General features: G+C 50.6%; 1 protein-coding gene across 1 annotated transcript in view; it reads right to left on the bottom strand.

Annotated features, from left to right (window-relative positions):
- Window positions 1–25,483, bottom strand: part of cdk5 (cyclin dependent kinase 5) — a 119,614-nt gene that overhangs the window by 7,081 nt on the left and 87,050 nt on the right. Inside the window, exons 3-11 of the mRNA XM_067974740.1 lie at window positions 20,501–20,568; window positions 19,044–19,104; window positions 17,299–17,355; window positions 16,925–17,020; window positions 15,070–15,144; window positions 13,880–13,976; window positions 11,297–11,366; window positions 7,562–7,622; window positions 833–913 (exon numbers count right to left, since the gene is read on the bottom strand). Coding sequence (XP_067830841.1) covers window positions 833–913; window positions 7,562–7,622; window positions 11,297–11,366; window positions 13,880–13,976; window positions 15,070–15,144; window positions 16,925–17,020; window positions 17,299–17,355; window positions 19,044–19,104; window positions 20,501–20,568 — 666 coding nt within the window. The remainder of the gene's footprint in view (window positions 1–832; window positions 914–7,561; window positions 7,623–11,296; window positions 11,367–13,879; window positions 13,977–15,069; window positions 15,145–16,924; window positions 17,021–17,298; window positions 17,356–19,043; window positions 19,105–20,500; window positions 20,569–25,483) is intronic.

Below are 25,483 nucleotides of genomic sequence, written 5' to 3'. Positions count from 1 at the left end.
CTGAATCTGCACTCAGGTTCCCATCCCCCTGCCAAGCGAGTTTAAACCCTCTCCAACAGCACTAGCAAACCTCCCTGTGAGGATATTGGTCCCGGCCCTGTTGAGGTGCAACCCGTCCGGCCTGTACAGGTCCCACCTCCCCCAGAACCGGGAATCTAAAGCCCTCCCTCCTGCACCATCTCTCCAGCCACACATTTATCTGCTCTATCCTCCTACTTCTATACTCACTAGCGTGTGGCACCGGGAGTAATCCGTTATATTTAAGATAATCTGTTTTAGTGATGTGGGTTGAGGGATAAATATTGGACAGGACACCGGGGAGAACTTCCCTGCTCTTCTTCAAAATAGTGGCCACGGGATCTTTTACATCCACCTGAGGGGGCAGACGGGGCCTCGGATTAAGGTCTCATCCGAAAGACAGCACCTCCGACAATGCAGCGCTCCCTCAGATCTTAAGAGCATAAGAAATAGGAGCAGGAGTAGGCCATTCGGCCCCTCGAGCCTGCTCCGCCATTCAATAAGATCATGGCTGATCTTCGACCTCAACTCCACTTTCCCGCCCGATCCCCATTTCCCTTGATTCCCCTAGAGACCAAAAATCTATCGATCTCAGCCTTGAATACACTCATCTTCTTGTGGAGGCCTGGATTACGGGCTCAAGTCTCTGGAGTGGGGATTGAACCCACAAACTTCTGACCCAGAGGCGAGGGAGTGACCCACTGAGCTGATACTCTGACAAACTGAACTGGATGAGAACAAATATAAACTTAAATTACTAAGTATCTGATCTCTCCTTGGGTGCTGTTCTAGTGCCCCAGAGATTGTGTCTCACCTGGAGCAGGTCCCGCCCAGTAGTGTTGAGTTTCGGAACGACATTTAATAAGGATGTTGTTGCCGGATATATGGGATAGGGCTGAAAAAGAACACAAAGAGACAGGGATTCATTTAAAACTTCCTTCTAGGAGTGCAGCGATTAACCAGAGAGAGAACAGGATAGGGCACTGACGGGGTACAGGCTGAGCAGGACATGCAGTTAAAAAGCAAGTTATTAGCTAGACTTCCTCATTCCGTTTCCCTTTCTAGCGTCCTCCCCATCTCTCCTGGAGTGATGGACTCCCACAGGTACTGTCCCACTGGTGCTAGTCTATATTTCACCCTGGCTCACGCGGGGGGTGCTGATGCTCACTGTCCTGCTCCTGGCACAGGCCCAGGCCAACTGAACACAAGCCTGGGGCCTTCTGGGCTGTATGACTCAGTACCACAATTCACATTGCATCCATCGAGGGACTGCAGAGACTCCATTCAATGGGGGAGAGGGACACAATGCTCAGGATGTACTCCTGACAGAGGGTTAGAAGCAGAAGGAACTGTGGTGTGGGGCAGGGGAAAGAGAGAAGAGGGGTCCAGGGGGGGAGAGAGGGAGTCGATAGGAAGAAAGAGAAGATGGGCACAGGGGGCGAAAAGGCTACATAGGGGTGAAAAGAGTACATAGGGGTGATAGTGGAGAGGGGGACTGGGGGAGAGAGAGAGAGAGAGAGAGAGAGAAAAAAAAGAGGGGCACAATACAAGAGATCGGGTGAAGAGGGGGGGTTAGTGAGGAGGGGACCAGGGAAGGGTGGGAGATAGAGGGTTAGAGAGAAGAGGGGGAGCAGGAGAAAGGGATAGATAGAAATACGGGAAGATATAGGGTTAGAGGGAAAAGGGAGACCAGGGGTGCAAGAGGTAAGTAGAACTAGATAGAGAAGGAGATTCTGTCGGAAAAGAGAGAGAAGAGCGAGCGAAAGATGGAGAGATCGATCAGGAGAGGGTGTTATAAGTTACGGATTTGCCTTAAATATTCTCGAGTTTAGCCATGCGACTCCCAGTAGTCGTCTGAGCTTCTTATGTTTTTTTTATTCGTTCATGGGATGTGGGCGCGAATGTTACTTGCCACTTATCACCCCAGGTTGTCCAGGTCTTGCTGCATGCGGGCACAGACTGCTTCATTATCTGAGGGGTTGGGAATGGAACTGAACATTGTGAAATCATCAGCGAATATCCCCATTTCTGACCTTACGATGGAGGGAAGGTCATTGATGAAGCAGCTGAAGATGGTTGGGCCTAGGACACTGCCCTGAGGAACCCCTGCAGCAATGCCCTGGGGCTGAGATGATTGGCCTCCAACAACCACTACCATCTTCCTTTGTGCTAGGTATGACTGCAGCCACTGGAGAGTTTTCCCCCTGATTCCCATTGACTTCAATTTTACTAGGGCTCCTTGGTGCCACACTCGGTCAAATGCTGCCTTGATGTCAAGGGCAGTCACTCTCACCTCACCTCTGGAATTCAGCTCTTTTGTCCATATTTGGACCAAGGCTGTAATGAGGTCTGGAGCCGAGTGGTCCTGGCGGAACCCAAACTGAGCATTGGTGAGCAGGTTATTGGTGAGTAAGTGCCACTTGATAGCACTGTCAACGACACCTTCCATCACTTTGCTAATGTTTGAGAGTAGACTGATGAGGCGGTAATTGGCCGGATTGGATTTGTCCTGCTTCTTGTGGACAGGACATACCTGGGCAATTTTCCACATTGTCGGGTAAATGCCAGTGTTGTAGCTGTACCGGAACAGTTTGGCGAGAGGAGCGGCTAGTTCTGGAGCACAAGTCTTCAGCACTACAGCCGGGATGTTGTCAGGGCCCATAGCCTTTGCTGTATCCAGTGCACTCAGCCATTTCATGATATCACGTGGAGTGAATCAAATTGGCTGAAGACTGGCTTCCGTGATGGTGGGGATATCGGGAGGAGGCTGAGATGGATCATCCACTTGGCACTTCTGGCTGAAGATGGTTGCAAATGCTTCAGCCTTGCCTTTTGCACTCACGTGCTGGACTCCGCCATCATTAAGGATGGGGATATTCAGGAGCCTCCTCCTCCCGTTAGTTGTTTAATTGTCCATCACCATTCACGACTGGATGTGGCAGGACTGCAGAGCTTTGATCTGATCCGTTGGTTGTGGAAATGCTTAGTTCTGACTATAGCATGTTGCTTCTGCTGTTTAGCATGCATGTAGCCCTGTGTTGTAGCTTCATCAGGTTGGCACCTCATTTTTAGGTACGCCTGGTGCTGCTCATTGAACCAGGGTTGATCCCCTGGCTTGTTGGTAATGGTAGAGTGAGGAATATGCCGGGCCATGAGGTTACAGATTGTGCTGGAATACAAATCTGCTGCTGTTGGAGTGTGTCCGTGCTGCCCAACATCTAATTGGTAGCGTGTCTTTAGCACGTACCCTCACATGCGCTTCTCAAACCTTTTCGAAGGGCGATTGCTACACTCGGTGACCTGAGGCCAGATACTAATGATAAAACTGCTTTAGTTACAGATTTGCAAGTGAACGCACAGAGTAACAATCAAAGCCAATCCCACTTGTTTCACTCAATTTCACCCTCACCCCGTTCCTTGCGGGAGTGGGCTGACTTGTTGTTGGTGTTAAGTTTCCTTCACACTACTTCCAACTGCAAAAATTGACCTCATGTATTTTTAGCTCCAGTTCTGGGCCGAAGGTGGTGTCTCACAATCCCCTGTTCAAACCCTGTGACCCCAGCCAAGGGAAGGACCGACTTGATCCCAGTAGTGATTGGGCAGTAGGCCTGTCGATAAAACTGGCCAGCTGTCCTCCCCACCTGGGCTGCGTGGTTTACAGAGCCCATATCATTAAGAAATAGGAGGAGTAGGCCATACGGACCCCAAAGCCTGCTCCGCCATTCAATAAGATCATAAGAAATAGGAACAGGAGTAGGCCATCCGGCCCCTCGACTCTGCTCTGCCATTCAATAATGGCTGATCTTCTACTTCAACGCCATTTTCCTGCACTATCCCCATATCCCTTGATGCCTTTAATATCCAGAAATCTATCGATCTCTGTTTTGAATGTACTCAATGACTGAGCCTCCACAGCCCTCTGGGGTAGAGAATTCCAAAGATTCACCACCCTCTGAGTGAAGAAATTTCTCCTCATCTCAGTCCTAAATGGCCTACCCCTTATTCTGAGACTGTGCCCCCTGGTTCTGGACTCCTCAGCCAGGGGAAGCATCCTCCCTGCATCTACCCTGTCGAGCCCAGTAAGAATTTTGTATGTTTCAATGAAATCATCTCTCATTCTTCTAAACTCTAGAGAATACAGGCCTAGTTTACTCAATCTCTCCTCATACGACAATCCCGCCATCCCAGGAATCAGTCTGGTGAACCTTTGTTGCACTCCCTCTATGGCAAGTATATCCTTTCTTAGGTAAGGAGACAAAAATGGTACACAATACTCCAGGTGCGGTCTCACCAAGGCCCTGTATAATTGCAGTAAGACATCTTTACTCCTGTATTCAAATCCTCTTGTGATAAAGGCCAACATACCATTTGCTTTCCTAATTGCTTGCTGCACCTGCATGTTAGCTTTCAGTGACTCATGTACAAGGACACCCAGGTCCCTTTGAACATCAACATTTCCCAATCTCTCACCATTTAAAAAATACTCTGCATTTCTGCTTTTCCTACCAAAGTGGATAACTTCACATTTTTCCACATTGTGCAAGAACATGGCAGATGGAATACACTCACTTAGCCTGTCTATATCCCCTTGAAGCCTCTTGGCACCCTCCTCACAACTCACATTCCTACCTAGTCTTGTGTCATCAGCAAACTTGGAAATATTACATTTGGTCCCCTCATCCAAATCATTGATATATATTGTGAATAGCTGGGGCCCAAGCACCGATCCCTGCGGTACCCCACTAGTCACAGTCTGCCAACCTGAAAAAGACCCGTTTATTCCTACTCTCTGTTTTCTGCCTGTTAACCAATTCTCAATCCATGCCAGTATATTACCCCCAATTCCATGTGCTCTAACTTTGTTCACCATCCTGTGTGGGACCTTATCGAAAGCCTTCTGAAAATCCAAATACACCACATCCACTGGTTCCCCCTTATCTATTCGACTAGTTACATCCTCAAAGAACTCCAATAGGTTTGTCAAACATGATTTCCCTTTCATAAATCCTTGTTGACTCTGCTAAATCCCATTATTATTTTCTAAGTGTCCTGTTATCACATCCTTTATAATAGATTCCAGCATTTTCCCTACTACTGATGTCAGGCTAACAGGTCTGTAGTTCCCTGTTTTCTCTCTCCCTCCTTTCTTAAATAGTGGGGTTACATTTGCCACCCTCCAATCTGCAGGAACCATTCCGGAATCTATAGAATTTTGGAAGATGATCTCCAATGAATCCACTATCTCTACAGCCACCTCTTTCAAAACCCTGGGATGTAGATCATCAGATCCTTGGGATTTATCGACTTTCAGTCCCATTAATTTCTCTAGTACTGTTTTTTTTTACTAACACACTAATTTCCTTCAGTTCCTCATTCTCGCCAGACCCTTGGTTCTCCAGTAATTCTGGGAGTTTTTTTGTGTCTTCTTCCGTGAAGACAGTCACAAAGTATTTGTTTAATTTCTCTGCCATTTCCTTATTCCCCATTATAAATTCTCCCGTCTCTGTCTGTAAGGGACCCACATTTGCCTTTGCCACTCTTTTCCTTTTTACATACCTATCTTTACATATCTTTAATTTCTCTTGTTAGCCACGGTTGGACCACTTTTCCTGTTTGGTTTTTGTGCCTTAAAGGAATATATATTTGTTGCAAATTATGTCTACCATCATACCTTTTAATGTAGTTCCCCAATCAACCACAGCCAACGTGCGCCTCATACCTTCATAGTTTCCTTTGTTTAGATTTAAGACCCTAGTTTCGGATTGGACTACATCACTTTCAAACTTAATGAAGAATTCTATCATATTATGGTCACTCTTCCCTAAAGACTCCTTTACAACAAGATTATTAATTAACCCTTGTCATTGCACAATCCTAGATCTAAAATAGCCTGTTCCCTAGTTGGTTCCTCAATATACTGATCTAGAAAACCATCTCTATACATTCCAGGAATTCGTCCTCCACAGTATTAGTGCTAATTTGGTTTGCCCAATCCATATATAGATTAAAGTCCCCCATGATTACTGTATTGCCCTTGTTACATGCTCTTCTAATTTCCTGCTTTATACCGTGCCCTACATTACCACTACTGTTTGGTGGCCTATAAACAACTCCCACTAATGTTTTCTGCCCCTTGCTGTTTCTTAGCTCCACCCAAACTGATTCTACATCTTGATCTTCTAAGCCGAGATCCTTTCTCACTATTGTACTGATCCCATCCTTTATTAACAGCGCTACCCCACCTCCTTTTCCTTTTTGCCTGTCCTTCTGAAGTGTCGAATATCCTTGAATATTCAATTCCCAGCTTTGGTCACCCTGCAGCCACGTCTCTGTAATGGCAATTAGATCATACTTCTATTTGTGTCGTCAATTCATCTACCTGATCATGGCTGATCTTCAACCTCAACTCCACTTTCCCACCCGATCCCCACATCCTGCTGCTCTGAAAATTAATGAGGGCCAACATAGCTACAATTGACCTGTACTGTATCACTGAGGCAGATGGTGAGATGCGACACTTCGCAGGCTGGCACATCTGGTTTCAATGCACATCTTCAGGGACTTCGGGGGGCATAGTCTCGGGATAAGGGGTCGGCCATTTAGGAGTGAGATGAGGAGGAATTTCTTCACTCAGAGTTGTGAATCTTTGGAATTCTCTACCCCAGAGGGCTGTGGATACTGAGTCGTTGACTGTGTTCAAGGCTGATATCAATAAATTCTTGGACTCTAAGGGAATCAATGGATATGGGGATCGGTGGGAAAGTGGAGTTGAGGTCAAAGATCAGCCACGATCTTAGTGAATGACGGAGCAGGCTCGAGGGGTCGTATGGCCTACTCCTGCTCCTATTTCTTATGTCCTTATGTTCAATCCCTGCAGATTACATCTTCCCCTTTCTAAAACCTACACAAATTCACTTTGTTTCAAAACACAACGCTTAAACACAATTCAATCCCAAAATCCTTTTGATGGAGACGGGACGGGACGGGAGGGGGGGGGGGGGTGTCAAGAGGAGAGTGTTAGACACAAGAGGGGGAGGTCACAGAGTGTGTTTGACACGGGGAGGAGGGGGAGGTCACAGAGTGTGTTTGACACGGGGAGGAGGGGGAGGTCACGGAGTGTGTTCGACACAGAAGGGGATCATATAATTACATAGAAATTACAACACGGAAACAGACCCAACCAGTCCCTATTGCTGTGTATCCTCCACATGAGCAGCAATCCTAATCCCTTGTACCCACTCTGTTCCCATATCCCTTTATCCCCTTTCCTTTAACCTCTTCTTAAATGTTGACCTGGTCTCTGCTTCAATCATTAACTCTGGGAGTGAATTCCACAGCCTCACAACCCTCGGTGTAAAAGAGTGCCTCCTGCTCTCTGTCCTAAATCTCTTATATTTTACCCTTGCCCCCTGTTCTAGACCTTCAATCACTGGAAACAGTCCCTTCATATTTTTAAACACTTCCTTCACCTCCTCTGTTCTAATGTAAACAGCCCCCTCAGAAGGTGGTTTAGACTAGAAACCTGCAGGAAACCTTCATTCACCTTGTAGTCAGGTAGTTTGGTCATTGAGGGCCACTGTTCCTCTGTCGGGGTCCCCAGCAAAGTAACAACGTCAAGGAATATTCAGCGAGCTAGGACTGAAAGAAAAAGGGCGAGAGTGGGAGAAAAATGGGGGGGGGGGAGGGGGGGGAGGGAGGGAGGGAGGGAGGAGTGGGAGGGAGAGAGACAGAGTGAGACAGCGAGGCAGAAACAGAATGAGACAGGGAGGGACAAAGAGAGATAGAGACAAAGAGAGAGTGAGAGAGACAGTAAGAGATAAACAGAATGAGGGAGCGAGACAGAGAGAGACAAGGAGAGATAGAAAAAAGAGAGAGACTGTGCTACAGAGAGAAATAGAGAAAGATTTAGACAGCGATAGAGTAAAAAAAAAGTGAAGAGATAGAAAGGAAACAACATGACGCCATTACTACCGAGATTTATACTTTTAGATCATACAAACTCTACACTTCAATGGTGCAAAGAAACTTTTGATCCAGTTCTACCTTTGGGAACCCTGCCTGGTTCCAAATAAAAAACCCATTTATGGTGCATTATCCCTCATCGACCTCTCTGCAGCCTTCAACACGATCGACCATACCAACTCCTACAACTCCTCTCCGCCATTGTACAGTTTGATAGGACTGCCCTTGCTTGGTCCTGCTCTTACCCATCCAATTGTAGCCCGAGCATCTCCAGCAACCGCTTCTCATCCCACCCCTGCACTACATCCAGGATCTATCCCAGGCCCCCTCCTCTTCCTCATCTGCACGTTGCCCCTTGGCCACATCATGGAGTCAGCTTCTACATGTACGCTGACGACACCCGGCTCTACCTCTCTACCAGCTCCTTGACCTGTCAGACTGCCTGGCCGACGTCAAGTCTCACGTGAGTCAGAGTTTCCTTCAGTCAAACCAAAGCACGTGTTCTTGGGAACTCATCACAAACCGCATACCCTCTCCATCTCACTCCCTGACTACCTGCTCCAGCTGAAGAAAACCGTTTGCAACCTCCAGTGTGGTGTTTGTCCCTGAGCTGAGCTTCATGTCCCACATCCTCTCCATCACCAACTCCACTTCCTCCCACCTCCGCAACATTACCCGTCTCCATCCCTCCCTCCCTCCCTCTCGCGCCCCACTGCCAAAACCCTTATCAGCGAATGGATTAGTGGGTAGCACTCTCACCTCAGCTCAAAAGGTCGTAGGTTCGAGCCCCACTCTAGGCTGACACTTCCAGTGCAGTACTGAGGGAGTGCTGCACTGTCGGAGGTGCTATCTTTCAGATGAGATGTTAAACAGAGGCCTTGTCTGCCCTCTCAGGTGGATGTAAACGATCCCACGGCCACTATTCAAAGAAGAGCAGGGGAGTTCTCCCAGGATGCTGGTCAACATTTAACCCTCAACCAACACCATCAAAAACCAATTAACTCGGATCTTGTGTACAAAGTAGCATTTGCCTACGAAGCAACAGTAAATACACTTCAGAAATAATTCACTGGCTGTGAAGCCCTTTGGGATGTCCTGCTGATATGGGTTGGTAATTGATTGGGAGGCAGGAGGAAGAGAGAAGGAATAAAGGGAATATAATCTATTGCTGGGATATAACAAGTGATGTTACCCAGGGTTCTGTACTGGGGTCTTATCTGTTTGCCATATATATCAATGTCTTGGATGAAGGAAGAGAGAGCTGTATATCCAAGTTCACAGGTGACACTAAGTTAGGAGGCTCAGTGACTTGTGTCGATGGGAGCAGGAAGTTGCAAAGGGACATTGACAGATTAAGTGAGTGGGCAAAACTGTGGCAAATGGAGTTCAATGTGGGGAAGTGTGAGGTCATCCATTTTGGGATCCAAGAAAGACAAATTGGAATATTTCCTTAATGTCAACAGGTTAGGAGCTGTGGAGCAGAAAAGGGATTTAGGGGTCCAAGTACACAAATCATAGGTACAAAAAGTAATCAAAAAGGCTAATGGGATGTTGGCCTTTATCTTGGGAGCTGGAATACATGTTACAGTTGTACTGAGCTCTGGTCAGACCCCATCTGGAGATACTGCATTCAGTTCTGTGCACCGCACCTCAGGAAGGATAGATTGGCTTTGGAGGGGGTGCAGTGCAGATTCACCAGAATGATAAGGGCTAAAAGGGTTAAATTATGAGGGCAGGTTGCATAGACTAGGTTTGTATTCCCTTGAATAAGGGAATATTCCCTTAATCTAATCGAGGTCTTTAAAATGGTAAAAGGACTTGATAGGAAAGATGCAGAGAAACTATTTGTTCTGGTGGGGGAATCCAGAACAAGGGGGCACAATCTTAAAATTAGAGGTAGGCCATTTAGGAGTGATGTCAGGAAGAACTTTTTCACACAAAGGGTGGTGGAAATCTGGAACTCTCTTCCCTCAAAAGGCTGTGGATGGTGGGGGTCAATTCAAATTTTCAAGAGTGAGGTCGATAGATTTTTGTTGGGTAAGAGATATGGAACCAAGGTGGGTAAATGGAGTTGAGATACAAATCAGCCATGATCCAATAGAATGGCGTAACAGGCTCGAGGGGCTGAATGGCCTCCTCCTGTTCCCAGGAGGATGTGAAAGGTGCTTTGCTTTCTTTCTAGCCACATGTTTATCACCTCCAACTCGATTTCACGAATGCTCCCCTTGTTGGCCTTCTATCACCCACACCTCCATAAACTCTAATTTCTCCAAAACAGCTGCCTATATCCTGTTCCACCAATCCATCACCTCTGTCCTCAGTGACTAACGTGGGCTCCCTGTCCCCCAGTGCGTCTAACAAGATTCTTATCCTCAAATCCCTTCACAGCCTCACTCCTCCCCAATCACTACAGCCCCCTCAGTCACACATCCCCTCATCTATCACTATAACCCCCTCAGTCACACATCCCCTCATCTATCTCTACAACCCTCTCAGTCACACATCCCCTCATCTATCTCTACAACCCTCTCAGTCACACATCCCCTCATCTATCTCTACAACCCCCTCAGTCACACATCCCCTCCCCAATCACTACAACCCTCCCAGTCACACATCCCCTCCCCAATCACTACAACCCTCCCAGTCACACATCCCCTCATCTATCTCTACAACCCTCTCAGTCACACATCCCCTCCCCAATCACTACAACCCTCCCAGTCACACATCCCCTCATCTATCTCTACAACCCTCTCAGTCACACATCCCCTCCCCAATCACTACAACCCCCTCAGTCACACATCCCCTCATCTATCTCTACAACCCTCCCAGTCACACATCCCCTCCCCAATCACTACAACCCTCTCAGTCACACATCCCCTCCCCTACCTCACTATACATCCCCTCCCCTACCTCACTATACATCCCCTCCCCTACCTCACTATACATCCCCTTTCCTACCTCTGCAGCCACCCCAACCCAAGCATCTCCTCCAGCACTCGTCATTCCTCCGGCTGCTAACCATCCCCTCCCTTCGCCCTATCACTGGTGACTGAGCTTTTAGTCACACTGCCCTACTTTCTGGAACTCTCTTCTCAAACCCTACACCTCTCTACCCTCCTTTAAAAACATTCTCAAAACCTATTTTGCCCACGTGTCACCTACCCTAACTTTCCTCCCAAGGCTGGGCATCAGTTCCTCTCATTTCCCTGTAGTGCATTCGGGTGGTTTTGGACATTAACGGCGCTCTCTAAATGCAGAGCATTGTTGTTGAAATCTTCCACCCACAGCTGAAAGCTTAGGATTTTAAAAAGGATATCGGAAAATCCTCTTCAACTGATCGTCTACATCGTTACCAGGAAACAGAGGCCTTCCCGCATTTGCTAACTCTGGAAAAGAGAGTGGGTTTGTTAGTGGGAACACAGCATTGCGCAGGTCTATGAAAGACTATTTCATCCAGAAATCCTATCACTTCTCAAACTCTGTAATGCAAACTAATAAAGGGCATTTTAATCCCGCGTGGATTTATTTTGTTTTTATCTCAGCCTCAATCCATCAGAATAAAAGCTGAAATTTGTTTGTGTGCTTCGACCAAACCCCCCAAGCCCCCCAACCCGAGTGTGTCTCACTGCTTCATGTATTATTCAAACAGTAAATAAATCTGTTCAGTTGTACCCTGCACACATTGGTCAGATGGGGTTACATTTAATGCCTTTCATCGAATCGTGGAATCATACAGCACAGAAAGAGGCCATTCGGCCCATCGTGCCTGTTTTGAAAGAGTTATCCAATTGGTCCCCTGAAAAATTTTCCCCTTAGGTATTTATCCAATTCCCTTTTGAAAGTTACCATTAAATCTGCTTCCACCACCCTTTCAAGCTGTGCGTTCCAAATTGTTACAACTCGCTGCGTAAAAAAAAAAAAATTTCCTCATCTCCTCTCTGGCTCTTTGGCCAATCACCTTAAATCTGTGTCCTCTGGTTACCGACCCTTCTGCCACTGGAAACAGTTTCTCCTTATTTACTCTATCAAAACTGCTCATGATTTTGAATACCTCTATTAAATCTCCTCTCAACCTTCTCTGCTCTAAGAAGAACCACCCCAGCTTCTCCAGTCTATCCACGTAACTGAAGTCCCTCATCCCTGGCACCATTCTAATAAATCTCTTCTGCACCCTCTCCAAGGCCTTCACATCCTTCCTAAAGTGCTGGACACAATACACCAGCTGCGTGTAACCAGTGATTTTCAAAAGAGTCAGGGGAACATAGTGGACGTCCCACATGATTTCCAGGGGTCGATACCTGTTAGGGGCAATCTGTTAATGCTGGGCACGCCCAAACTGTAAATGATGTCTGTGCAAGCTCAGTGGGCACTGATCACGAGCTGAAACCATTTCTGATTCCACCCTCCCCTTCCCTGAAGGGTCTTGAGACCAAAAACAGAACCCATCACTGCCCCCCCCCCACGCTCCCGAGGGGTCCTGAGACCAAAAGCTGAACACATCGCTGCCCCCTCCACCCCCGACAAAAGCCGGCTGAGCTCAGCTAACTCAGCACAGACTGGCAATTGAATTTGGGGCCTCCTGCTCTGTACCGTTTAAGTCCTTGTTAGCAGGTTTTTCCTGTCGGAACAAAAGGGTTGTTAATCCTTCAACAATAACTTCCGTTTGAGTCTGGCCTGAGTGGTTATTAAACAACAAGCTTTAATAGATTGACTCACAACAGTATTATAGTTATAATACAACTGTCTTCAGATTATATTAAATGACAAGCAATTAATGCAACCTGATGGGGCGGTGGGCTTCCAGCTGTCCTCTCGAGAGCTTTAACTTTCGGGAGGGAGCATGCCCTATCTTTATACTATTTGGCTGCGCTGTTCTGTATGTGAGCATCTCTGTCCTTATCTCGTGGCCTTAAGTCCTCCCACCGTGCTGACGCTGCTTCAGCAACTCAAGATAACCTGTTTTGTGTAACCTGGCTAATGACCTGAACACTCATCTCTGTTTACAAGCTGTTTGTTCCTTTGAGGAATGCGTGGCCCCTCTTATCGGATACAGCACCCCACCCCCCCCCCCCCAATTCAGCCTTGCATGGTCCCACCAATGTTGGTTTTGTAGCAACCACATCTCTTGTTTTGGTGTAGACCACCTTATTACACAAATTGGGGTTGTATTCTCTGGAGTTTAGAAGGTTAAGGGGTGATCTGATCGAAGTTGATAAGATATTAAGGGGAACAGATAGGGTGGATAGAGAGAAACTATTTCCGCTGATTGGGGATTTTAGGAGTAGGGGGCACAGTCTAAAAATTAGAGCCAGACCTTTCAGGAGTGAGATTAGAAAACATTTCTACACACAAAGGGTGGTAGAAGTTTGGAACTCTCTTCCGCAAACGGCAATTGATACTAGCTCAATTGCTAAATTTAAATCTGAGATAGATAGCTTTTTGGCAACCAAAGGTATTAAGGGATATGGGCCAAAGGCAGGTATATGGAGTTAGATCACAGATCAGCCATGATCTTATCAACTGGCGGAGCAGGCACGAGGGGCTGAATGGCCTACTCCTGTTCCTATATTCCGATGTTTCCTTCTGAGGTTATAGCATCTAGAAATGGGCCATCTCGTGACCTTTGGGTGTTTATTGCTCTGACGTTTCTGCATTCTCTCTCTTTTACAAACTATCTTTGTTCACACACCGAGATACCCCCTCCGACATCTGCCCTGATGCTAAGATGCTTGGGAGCTTTATGCGAGCTACTTGAGATGGAATATTTGACCATGCTTGATTTTAAACCATGTTTTTATCGTCCTACAGTGGGCGAAGCCATTGAGCTATCTGGGGGAGCTTGTCATCGCCTCACACCCTTGAATTACTGTTCTTGTGAATTACCGTTCTCGTGAATTACCTGCAAATATGCAGCCAGCCGACCACATGTCGATGGAAGTCGAGTAGAGTTTGGCGCCAAACAACACGTCTGGAGGGCGATACCACAGTGTCACAACCTGCAATGGTCAACGGGCAGGTTAAACAATCCCAGGAACTCTCCTCCCTTGGGCCATTTTCCGTCACTTAATAGCAGCACGTTCGTACCCACGCTGCACAGAGTCAGCAACCCCACTCTATAAACCTCACAGAGGAGTTTCACCCTCGGCAAGGTGGGGGGAGGGGCAAGGGAACCAGGGGGGGAGGGGGGAGAGGGAGGGGCGAGGGGACTGGGGGGGGGGGGGGAGGGGTAAGGGGACCGGGATGGGGGAGGGGCAAGGGGACGGGAGGGGGTGGGGTGCAGGATCCATTTTCACTTGACCCCAGCAACTGAAGGACAAATTTATCGTTGGGAGAGGGCACTTACACAGCGAGTACGATTCGTATTAGAGGCTGTGGCGCACAGCAAGATCCCACCAGCGGCAATGATCAAACAATCTGTTTTCGGTGAAGTTGGCTGAGCGTTGAATATTAGACAGGCGACACAGGGGAGAACTCCCCTGCTCTTCTGCCGTGGGATCTTTTACGTCCACCTGAGAGGGCGGACGGGCCCTCGGTTTAACCTCTCATCTGAAACACGGCACCTCCGACAGTGCAGCGCTCCCTCAGGACTGCACTGGGAGTGTCCGCCTAGATTTTGTGCTCAAGTCTCTGAAGTGGGGCTTGAACCCACGACCTCCTGACTCGGAGGTGAGAGTGCTGCCCACTGAGCCACGGCTGGCACCAGGGTCAGTGTTTATCAGGTGAAGGGATGAGGATCCAGTGTTGTTCCTGGCTCTCCAGTTGGTCCACTGCCACCAGTTCCCTTCTTGGGCGACACCAATCCACTCTCACCAATTTCTGGGGCCCACCAGTGCCTCAGAGATCTGGGCGAGGAAGGGGACGAATCCCACTCTTCACCCCTCATGAAAGGGGTGAGGCAGGGTTAACAAATGACGATGCCCAGATTGATGCCACTTTGCCCAGTCTCACCAATTAAGAAAAGCCCCTTAGGTTATGATACCGGAGACTGGTCAAGCCTCGAGGAACCATACCCAGGTTTTACGTGTGTCCCCCCCGCCATGAGAGTTTAACAGAGTGACGCTGTGAAAGCAATCAGAATTCCTCCCCTACCTCTGCAGAGTAACATCGGACTGGGATACCAAATGCCCGAGCCAGCCCAAAGTCCGCCAGCTTCAGCTCCCCGTTCTGTGCAGGTAGAAAAGAAACACAACAGGAATGTGTGGAGAGAAGGGGGCGGAGCACAGCCCGTGTACACTTACTAAATCACAGTCATAGTGAAGATACGAGGCATGCACAAGTATCACAACCACAGCTCTCAGGCACTCCTGCCGTACCGAGGGTCTCTCTCAGGCTCTATGTAGCTCCCTGAGGGTCTACGTCACCTAGCAGTCTCTCTGTGTTCTCCCTCTCTCCCCAAGGGGGACGCTCTCTCTCTCTCTCACTTTGAGGGACGCTCTCTCTCTCTCTCCCTCGCGCTCTCTCTCTTTGAGGGACGCTCTCCCTCGCGCTCTCTCTTTGAGGGACGCTCTCCCTCGCGCTCTCTCTTTGAGGGACGCTCTCCCTCGCGCTCTCTCTTTGAGGGACGCTCTCCCTCGCGCTCTCTCTTTGAGGGACGCTCTCCCTCGCGCTCTCTCTTTGAGGGACGCTCTCCCTCGCGCTCTCTCTTTGAGGGACGCTCTCCCTCGCGCTCTCTCTTTGAGGGACGCTCTCCCTCGCGCTCTCTCTTTGAGGGACGCTCTCCCTCGCGCTCTCTCTTTGAGGGACGCTCTCCCTCGCGCTCTCTCTTTGAGGGACGCTCTCCCTCGCGCTCTCTCTTTGAGGGACGCTCTCCCTCGCGCTCTCTCTTTGAGGGACGCTCTCCCTCGCGCTCTCTCTTTGAGGGACGCTCTCCCTCGCGCTCTCTCTTTGAGGGACGCTCTCCCTCGCGCTCTCTCTTTGAGGGACGCTCTCCCTCGCGCTCTCTCTTTGAGGGACGCTCTCCCTCGCGCTCTCTCTTTGAGGGACGCTCTCCCTCGCGCTCTCTCTTTGAGGGACGCTCTCCCTCGCGCTCTCTCTTTGAGGGACGCTCTCCCTCGCGCTCTCTCTTTGAGGGACGCTCTCCCTCGCGCTCTCTCTTTGAGGGACGCTCTCCCTCGCGCTCTCTCTTTGAGGGACGCTCTCCCTCGCGCTCTCTCTTTGAGGGACGCTCTCCCTCGCGCTCTCTCTTTGAGGGACGCTCTCCCTCGCGCTCTCTCTTTGAGGGACGCTCTCCCTCGCGCTCTCTCTTTGAGGGACGCTCTCCCTCGCGCTCTCTCTTTGAGGGACGCTCTCCCTCGCGCTCTCTCTTTGAGGGACGCTCTCCCTCGCGCTCTCTCTTTGAGGGACGCTCTCCCTCGCGCTCTCTCTTTGAGGGACGCTCTCCCTCGCGCTCTCTCTTTGAGGGACGCTCTCCCTCGCGCTCTCTCTTTGAGGGACGCTCTCCCTCGCGCTCTCTCTTTGAGGGACGCTCTCCCTCGCGCTCTCTCTTTGAGGGACGCTCTCCCTCGCGCTCTCTCTTTGAGGGACGCTCTCCCTCGCGCTCTCTCTTTGAGGGACGCTCTCCCTCGCGCTCTCTCTTTGAGGGACGCTCTCCCTCGCGCTCTCTCTTTGAGGGACGCTCTCCCTCGCGCTCTCTCTTTGAGGGACGCTCTCCCTCGCGCTTTCTCTCTTTGAGGGACACTCTCCCTCGCGCTCTCTCTTTGAGGGACGCTCTCCCTCGCGCGCTCTCTTTGAGGGACGCTCTCCCTCGCGCGCTCTCTTTGAGGGACACTCTCCCTCGCGCGCTCTCTTTGAGGGACACTCTCCCTCTGTCTCCTTCCCCCTCCCCCCCACCTTGAGGGTCTCTCTCTCTCTCCCCTGAGGGGGTCTCTCGGGCTCTGGTTACTCTCTGCCTGAGGGTCTTTCTGAGTCTCTAGTGGGGTTCTCTGTCAGGCACTCTCATACTCACCCTGTTGATCAGGAGGTTTTGTGGTTTCAGGTCCCTATGCAGCACATTCCTGCTGTGACAGAACGCCAAGCCCTTCAGTAACTGATACATAAACGACTGCAGGGAAAGAAGATACAGGTCGAGATTACAGAGATACACAGAGTTTATAGAAACACACGCCTGCCCTGGGAGTGTTTGATGGGACAGTGTAGAGGGAGCTTTACTCTGTATCTAACCCTGTACCTGCCCTGGGAGTGTTTGATGGGACAGTGTAGAGGGAGCTTTACTCTGTATCTAACCCATGCTGTACCTGCCCTAGGAGTGTTTGATGGGACAGAGCATCTGTGACTAGGACACATGGAGCTCCCAAAAGACATAAGGGGAACTGCATTTACCTTCACAATCTCGGGATCCAAATCACCATTACAGCTGTCAAAATATTTCTTCAAATCCTGAAATAAAAACCATGGTATTGAACTGTAAAATGGCCGGGTACAGAGAGGAAACCCTCCGAACCCCGTCCCCACCGAACCCAGTCCCCACCGAACCCCGTCCCCTCCGAACCCCCTCACCACCGAACCCCATCCCCACCAAACCCTCCGGACCCTCTCCCCACCAACTCCTCCGAACCCCCTCCCCACCAACCCCTCCGGACCCCGTCCCCACCAACTCCTCCGAACCCCCTCCCCACCAACCCCTCCGAACCCCCTCCCCACCAACCCCTCCGGACCCTCTCCCCACCAACTCCTCCGAACCCCCTCCCCACCAACCCCTCCGGACCCCGTCCCCAACAACCCCTCCGGACCCCCTCCCCAACAACTCCTCCGGACCCCCTCCCCAACAACCCCTCCGGATCCCGTCCCCAACAACCCCTCCGGACCCCGTCCCCAACAACCCCTCCGGACCCCGTCCCCACCAAACCCTCCGAACCCCCTCCCCACCAAACCCTCCGAACCCCCTCCACACCAAACCCTCCGAACTCCCTCACCACCGAACCCCGTCCCCACCAAACCCTCCGAACCCCGTCCCCAACAACCCTTCCGGACCCCGTCCCCACCAAACCCTCCGAACCCCGTCCCCAACAACCCTTCCGGACCCCGTCCACACCAAACCCTCCGGACCCTCTCCCCACCGACTCCTCCAAACCTCCTCCCCACCAACCCCTCCGAACCCCGTCCCCACCAACCCCTCCGGACCCCGTCCCCACCAACCCCTCCGAACCCCGTCCCCACCAACCCCTCCGGACCCTCTCCCCACCAACTCCTCCGAACCCCCTCCCCACCAACCCCTCCGGACCCCGTCCCCAACAACCCCTCCGGACCCCGTCCCCAACAACCCCTCCGGACCCCGTCCCCAACAACCCCTCCGGACCCCCTCCCCACCAAACCCTCCGGACCCCCTCCACACCAAACCCTCCGGACCCCCTCCCCACCAACCCCTCCGAACCCCCTCCCCACCAACCCCTCCAAACCCCCTCCCCACCAACCCCTCCGAACCCCCTCCCCACCAAACCCTCCGAACCCCCTCCACACCAAACCCTCCGAACCCCCTCCACACCAAACCCTCCGAACCACCTCCACACCAAACCCTCCGAACCCCCTCCACACCAAACCCTCCGAACCCCCTCCACACCAAACCCTCCGAACCCCCTCCACACCAAACCCTCCGGACCCCGTCCCCAACAACCCCTCCGGACCCCCTCCCCACCAACCCCTCCGGACCCCGTCCCCAACAACCCCTCCGGACCCCCTCCCCACCAACCCCTCTGGACCCCGTCCCCAACAACCCCTCCGGACCCCCTCCCCACCAAACCCTCTAGACCCCCTCCCCACCAAACCCTCTAGACCCCCTCCCCACCAAACCCTCCGAACACCCTCCCCACCAAACCCTCCGAACCCTCTCCAAACATGCAACCACCTCTCCTTAACCCACTGCTCAGACATCAACTGCTCCCTTTCCTCAGGCGCCGTATCCCCTGCCTAATCACGGCTATCACCCCCTCCTCGATTAGATTCCAGTCTGTAACTCACTCCTGGGTATCTGTTATTCTATATATAACCCCCACCCCCCCCGAACCCCTCGATTAGAATCCAGCTTGTAACTCGCTCTGTTACAGGCTGGTGCTGGGATCTGTAGTTACCTGGTCACAATACTCGAACACCAGTGTCAGCTTCTTATCGCTGTGTAGAACATCGTGTAGCCTTTGGAGGGAAAGAAAATACAAACCACTGGCAGAGGAATTAATATTTCTGAAATGTGGCCCATTCATCCTGAAATGGAGGGTTTTCTGGGTGCCTGCTCCCTGCTCTTACAGTTAATACAACTGGACCAATACTCATGATGAGAGCCACTGTCAGTCAGTGACACATCCACCGCCCACCGAAACCCACCCCAGAATCCTGGCCTGCCCCTCCCCAACTACTCTCCAAACCCTGCCCCTCACCGACACCCCCCGAACCCTGCCCCTCCCCCGACACCCCCCGAACCCTGCCCCTCCCCGACACCCCCCCGAACCCTGCCCCTCCCCGACACCCCCCGAACCCTGCCCCTCCCCGACACCCCCCGAACCCTGCCCCTCCCCGACACCCCCCGAACCCTGCCCCTCCCCGACACCCCCTCGAACCCTGCCCCTCCCCGACACCCCCCCGAACCCTGCCCCTCCACCGACACCCCCCCGAACCCTGCCCCTCCCCCGACACCCCCCGAACCCTGCCCCTCCCCCGACACCCCCCGAACCCTGCCCCTCCCCCGACACCCCCCGAACCCTGCCCCTCCCCCGACACCCCCGGAACCCTGCCCCTCCCCCGACACCCCACCGAACCCTGCCCCTCCCCCGACACCCCCCGAACCCTGCCCCTCCCCCGACACCCCCCCCGAACCCTGCCCCTCCCCCGACACCCCCCGAACCCTGCCCTTCCCCCGACACCCCCGGAACCCTGCCCCTCCCCGACACGCCCCCGAACCCTGCCCCTCCACCGACATCCCCCGAACCCTGCCCCTCCCCTGACACCCCCCGAACCCTGCCCCTCCCCGACACCCCCCCGAACCCTGCTCCTCCCCAACTACTCCCCGAACCCTGCCACTCCCCGACACCCCCCGAACCCTGCCCCTCCCCGACACCCCCCGAACCCTGCCCCTCCCCCGACACCCCCGAACCCTGCCCCTCCCCGACACCCCCCGAACCCTGCCCCTCCCCGACACCCCCCGAACCCTGCACCTCCCCGACACCCCCTGAACCCTGCCCCTCCCCGACACCCCCGAACCCTGCTCCTCCCCCGACACCCCCCGAACCGTGCCCCTCCCCCAACATCCCCGGAACCCTGCCCCTCCCCAACATCCCCCTGAACCCTGCCTTGGCACTACTGACCCCTGAACTCTGCCCTTTGAAACATTCCCCCTGAACCCAGGGGCCCCACAGGGATAATTACTGTTCCAATAATTCACTGGTGATCTTGTGTGATCGAGCTCAGCACTGCAACAAAACAGGAAGGATCCGAGAGACTCGATCCTTTGTACCGTGCCAAGCCTGGATCTCAGAACCACGCAGGCAGTAACCGACGGTGGATCGGGGCTGCTGACAACAGCCACCACTCTTACCTCACAATATTTTTGTGTTTCAGCTCCTTCAGAAGGCATATTTCTCGCAGCGCTGAGCTGGGGACCCCCTGAGAGAAAAGGAACAAAAAGTGTGCATTACAAACAGCAGCTACAGGCAGCAACGTCGGAGGGTACAGTCGCACGCCTTAACGTCAGAGGGCACAGTCGGTAAAGCCTTATGCCACAACGTCGCAGGGGACAGTCGCACAGGGCAACGCCGCAGGGTCCAGTCGCACACCGTAACGTTGCAAGGGACAGTCGGTACGGATGCGCCCCACAGCGCCGGAGGGTACAGTCACACAGCGTAACGTCAAGGGGCCGAGCCGCACACCATCGCATCGGGGGGCACAGTCGCACAGGATAATATCGGACTGCATAGCCGCACACCGTAGCGGCGGAGGGTAACGTCGCAGGGCACAGTCAAACAACGTAACATCAGAGAGTACAGTCAAACACCGGAACATCAGAGAGTACAGTCAAACACCGGAACATCAGAGAGTACAGTCAAACACCGGAACATCAGAGAGTACAGTCAAACACCGGAACATCAGAGAGTACTGTCAAACACTAACATCAGAGAGTACTGTCAAACACTAACATCAGAGAGTACTGTCAAACACTAACATCAGAGAGTACAGTCAAACACTAACATCAGAGAGTACTGTCAAACACTAACATCAGAGAGTACAGTCAAACACTAACATCAGAGAGTACTGTCAAACACTAACATCAGAGAGTACTGTCAAACACTAACATCAGAGAGTACAGTCAAACACCGGAACATGAGAGGGTACAGTCAAACACCGGAACATCAGAGAGTACAGTCAAACACCGGAACATCAGAGAGCACTGTCAAACACCGGAACATCAGAGAGTACAGTCAAACACCGGAACATCAGAGAGTACAGTCAAACACCGGAACATCAGAGAGTACAGTCAAACACCGGAACATCAGAGAGTACAGTCAAACACCGGAACATCAGAGAGTACAGTCAAACACCGGAACATCAGAGAGTACTGTCAAACACCGGAACATCAGAGACTACAGGCAAACACTAACATCGGAGAGTACAGGCAAACACTAACATCGGAGAGTACTGTCAAACACCGGAACATCAGAGAGTACTGCCAAACACTAACATCAGAGAGTACAGTCAAACACCGGAACATCAGAGAGTACAGTCAAACACCGGAACATCAGAGAGTACAGGCAAACACTAACATCGGAGAGTACAGGCAAACACGAACATCGGAGAGTACTGTCAAACACTAACATCAGAGAGTACTGTCAAACACGAACATCAGAGAGTGCTGTCAAACACCGGAACATCAGAGAGTACAGGCAAACACTAACATCGGAGAGTGCTGTCAAACACTGACATCAGAGAGTACTGTCAAACACTAACATCAGAGAGTGCCGTCAAACACCGGAACATCGGAGCGTACAGGCAAACACTAACATCAGAGAGTACAGTCAAACACTAACATCAGAGAGTACAGTCAAACTCCGGAACATCAGAGAGTACAGTCAAACACCGGAAAGTCAGAGAGTACAGTCAAACACTAACATCTGAGAGTACAGTCAAACTCCGGAACATCAGAGAGTGCTGTCAAACACCGGAACATCAGAGAGTACTGTCAAACACCGGAACATCAGAGAGTACTGCCAAACACTAACATCAGAGAGTACTGTCAAACACCGGAACATCAGAGAGCACTGTCAAACTCCGGAACATCAGAGAGTACAGTCAAACACCGGAACATCAGAGAGTACAGTCAAACACCGGAACATCAGAGAGTACAGTCAAACACCGGAAAATCAGAGAGTACAGACAAACACGAACATCGGAGAGTACTGTCAAACACTAACATCAGAGAGTACTGTCAAACACTAACATCAGAGAGTGCTGTCAAACACTAAAATCAGAGAGTACAGTCAAACACTAACATCAGAGAGTACTGTCCAACACCAGAACATCAGAGAGTACTGTCAAACAGTAACATCAGAGAGTACAGTCAAACACCGGAACATCAGAGAGTACAGTCAAACACCGGAACATCAGAGAGTACAGTCAAACACCGGAACATCAGAGAGTACTGTCAAACACCGGAACATCAGAGAGTACTGTCAAACACCGGAACATCAGAGAGTACAGTCAAACGCTAACATCAGAGAGTGCTGTCAAACACTAACATCAGAGAATACAGTCAAACACCGGAACATCAGAGAGTACAGTCAAACACCTGAACATCAGAGAGTACAGTCAAACACCGGAACATCAGAGAGTACAGTCAAACACCGGAACATCAGAGAGTACAGTCAAACACTAACATCAGAGAGTGCCGTCAAACACCGGAACATCGGAGCGTACAGGCAAACACTAACATCAGAGAGTACAGTCAAACACTAACATCAGAGAGTACATTCAAACTCCGGAACATCAGAGAGTACAGTCAAACACCGGAAAATCAGAGAGTACAGTCAAACACTAACATCTGAGAGTACAGTCAAACTCCGGAACATCAGAGAGTACTGTCAAACACCGGAACATCAGAGAGTACTGTCAAACACCGGAACATCAGAGAGTACTGCCAAACACTAACATCAGAGAGTACTGTCAAACACTAACATCAGAGAGTACAGTCAAACTCCGGAACATCAGAGAGTACAGTCAAACACCGGAAAATCAGAGAGTACAGTCAAACACTAACATCAGAGAGTACAGTCAAACTCCGGAACATCAGAGAGTACTGTCAAACACCGGAACATCAGAGAGTACTGTCAAACACCGGAACATCAGAGAGTACTGCCAAACACTAACATCAGAGAGTACAGTCAAACACCGGAACATTAGAGAGTAGTCAAACACCGGAACATCAGAGAGTACAGTCAAACACCGGAAAATCAGAGAGTACAGACAAACACGAACATCGGAGAGTACAGTCAAACACTAACATCAGAGAGTACTGTCCAACACCAGAACATCAGAGAGTACTGTCAAACACCGGAACATCAGAGAGTACAGTCAAACACGAACTTCGGAGAGTACTGTCAAACACCGGAACATCAGAGAGTACTGTCAAACAGTAACATCAGAGAGTACAATCAAACACCGGAACAGCAGAGAGTACAGTCAAACACCGGAACATCAGAGAGTACAGTCAAACACCGGAACATCAGAGAGTACTGTCAAACACCGGAACATCAGAGAGTACTGTCAAACACCGGAACATCAGAGAGTACAGTCAAACACCGGAACATCAGAGAGTACTGTCAAACACCGGAACATCAGAGAGTACTGTCAAACACCGGAACATCAGAGAGTACTGTCAAACACCGGAACATCAGAGAGTACAGTCAAACGCTAACATCAGAGAGTGCTGTCAAACACTAACATCAGAGAATACAGTCAAACACCGGAACATCAGAGAGTACAGTCAAACACCTGAACATCAGAGAGTACAGTCAAACACCGGAACATCAGAGAGTACAGTCAAACACCGGAACATCAGAGAGTACAGTCAAACACTAACATCAGAGAGTGCCGTCAAACACCGGAACATCGGAGCGTACAGGCAAACACTAACATCAGAGAGTACAGTCAAACACTAACATCAGAGAGTACATTCAAACTCCGGAACATCAGAGAGTACAGTCAAACACCGGAAAATCAGAGAGTACAGTCAAACACTAACATCTGAGAGTACAGTCAAACTCCGGAACATCAGAGAGTACTGTCAAACACCGGAACATCAGAGAGTACTGTCAAACACCGGAACATCAGAGAGTACTGCCAAACACTAACATCAGAGAGTACTGTCAAACACTAACATCAGAGAGTACAGTCAAACTCCGGAACATCAGAGAGTACAGTCAAACACCGGAAAATCAGAGAGTACAGTCAAACACTAACATCAGAGAGTACAGTCAAACACCGGAACATCAGAGAGTACTGTCAAACACCGGAACATCAGAGAGTACTGCCAAACACTAACATCAGAGAGTACAGTCAAACACCGGAACATTAGAGAGTAGTCAAACACCGGAACATCAGAGAGTACAGTCAAACACCGGAAAATCAGAGAGTACAGACAAACACGAACATCGGAGAGTACAGTCAAACACTAACATCAGAGAGTACTGTCCAACACCAGAACATCAGAGAGTACTGTCAAACACCGGAACATCAGAGAGTACTGTCAAACACTAACATCAGAGAGTGCTGTCAAACACCGGAACATCAGAGAGAACTGTCAAACACTAACATCAGAGAGTACAATCAAACACCGGAACATCAGAGAGTACAGTCAAACACCGGAACATCAGAGAGTACAGTCAAACACCGGAACATCAGAGAGCACTGTCAAACACCGGAACATCAGAGAGTACTGTCAAACACCGGAACATCAGAGAGGACAGTCAAACGCTAACATCAGAGAGTGCTGTCAAACACTAACATCAGAGAATACAGTCAAACACCGGAACATCAGAGAGTACAGTCAAACACCTGAACATCAGAGAGTACAGTCAAACACCGGAACATCAGAGAGTACAGTCAAACACCGGAACATCAGAGAGTACAGTCAAACACTAACATCAGAGAGTGCCGTCAAACACCGGAACATCGGAGCGTACAGGCAAACACTAACATCAGAGAGTACAGTCAAACACTAACATCAGAGAGTACATTCAAACTCCGGAACATCAGAGAGTACAGTCAAACACCGGAAAATCAGAGAGTACAGTCAAACACTAACATCTGAGAGTACAGTCAAACTCCGGAACATCAGAGAGTACTGTCAAACACCGGAACATCAGAGAGTACTGTCAAACACCGGAACATCAGAGAGTACTGCCAAACACTAACATCAGAGAGTACTGTCAAACACTAACATCAGAGAGTACAGTCAAACTCCGGAACATCAGAGAGTACAGTCAAACACCGGAAAATCAGAGAGTACAGTCAAACACTAACATCAGAG

Source organism: Heptranchias perlo, chromosome 3 (genome assembly GCF_035084215.1).
Source record: "Heptranchias perlo isolate sHepPer1 chromosome 3, sHepPer1.hap1, whole genome shotgun sequence".
Lineage (NCBI taxonomy): Eukaryota > Metazoa > Chordata > Chondrichthyes > Hexanchiformes > Hexanchidae > Heptranchias > Heptranchias perlo.
Note: the sequence above shows the minus strand (reverse complement) of the source record. Positions and strands in the feature narration are given on the sequence as shown.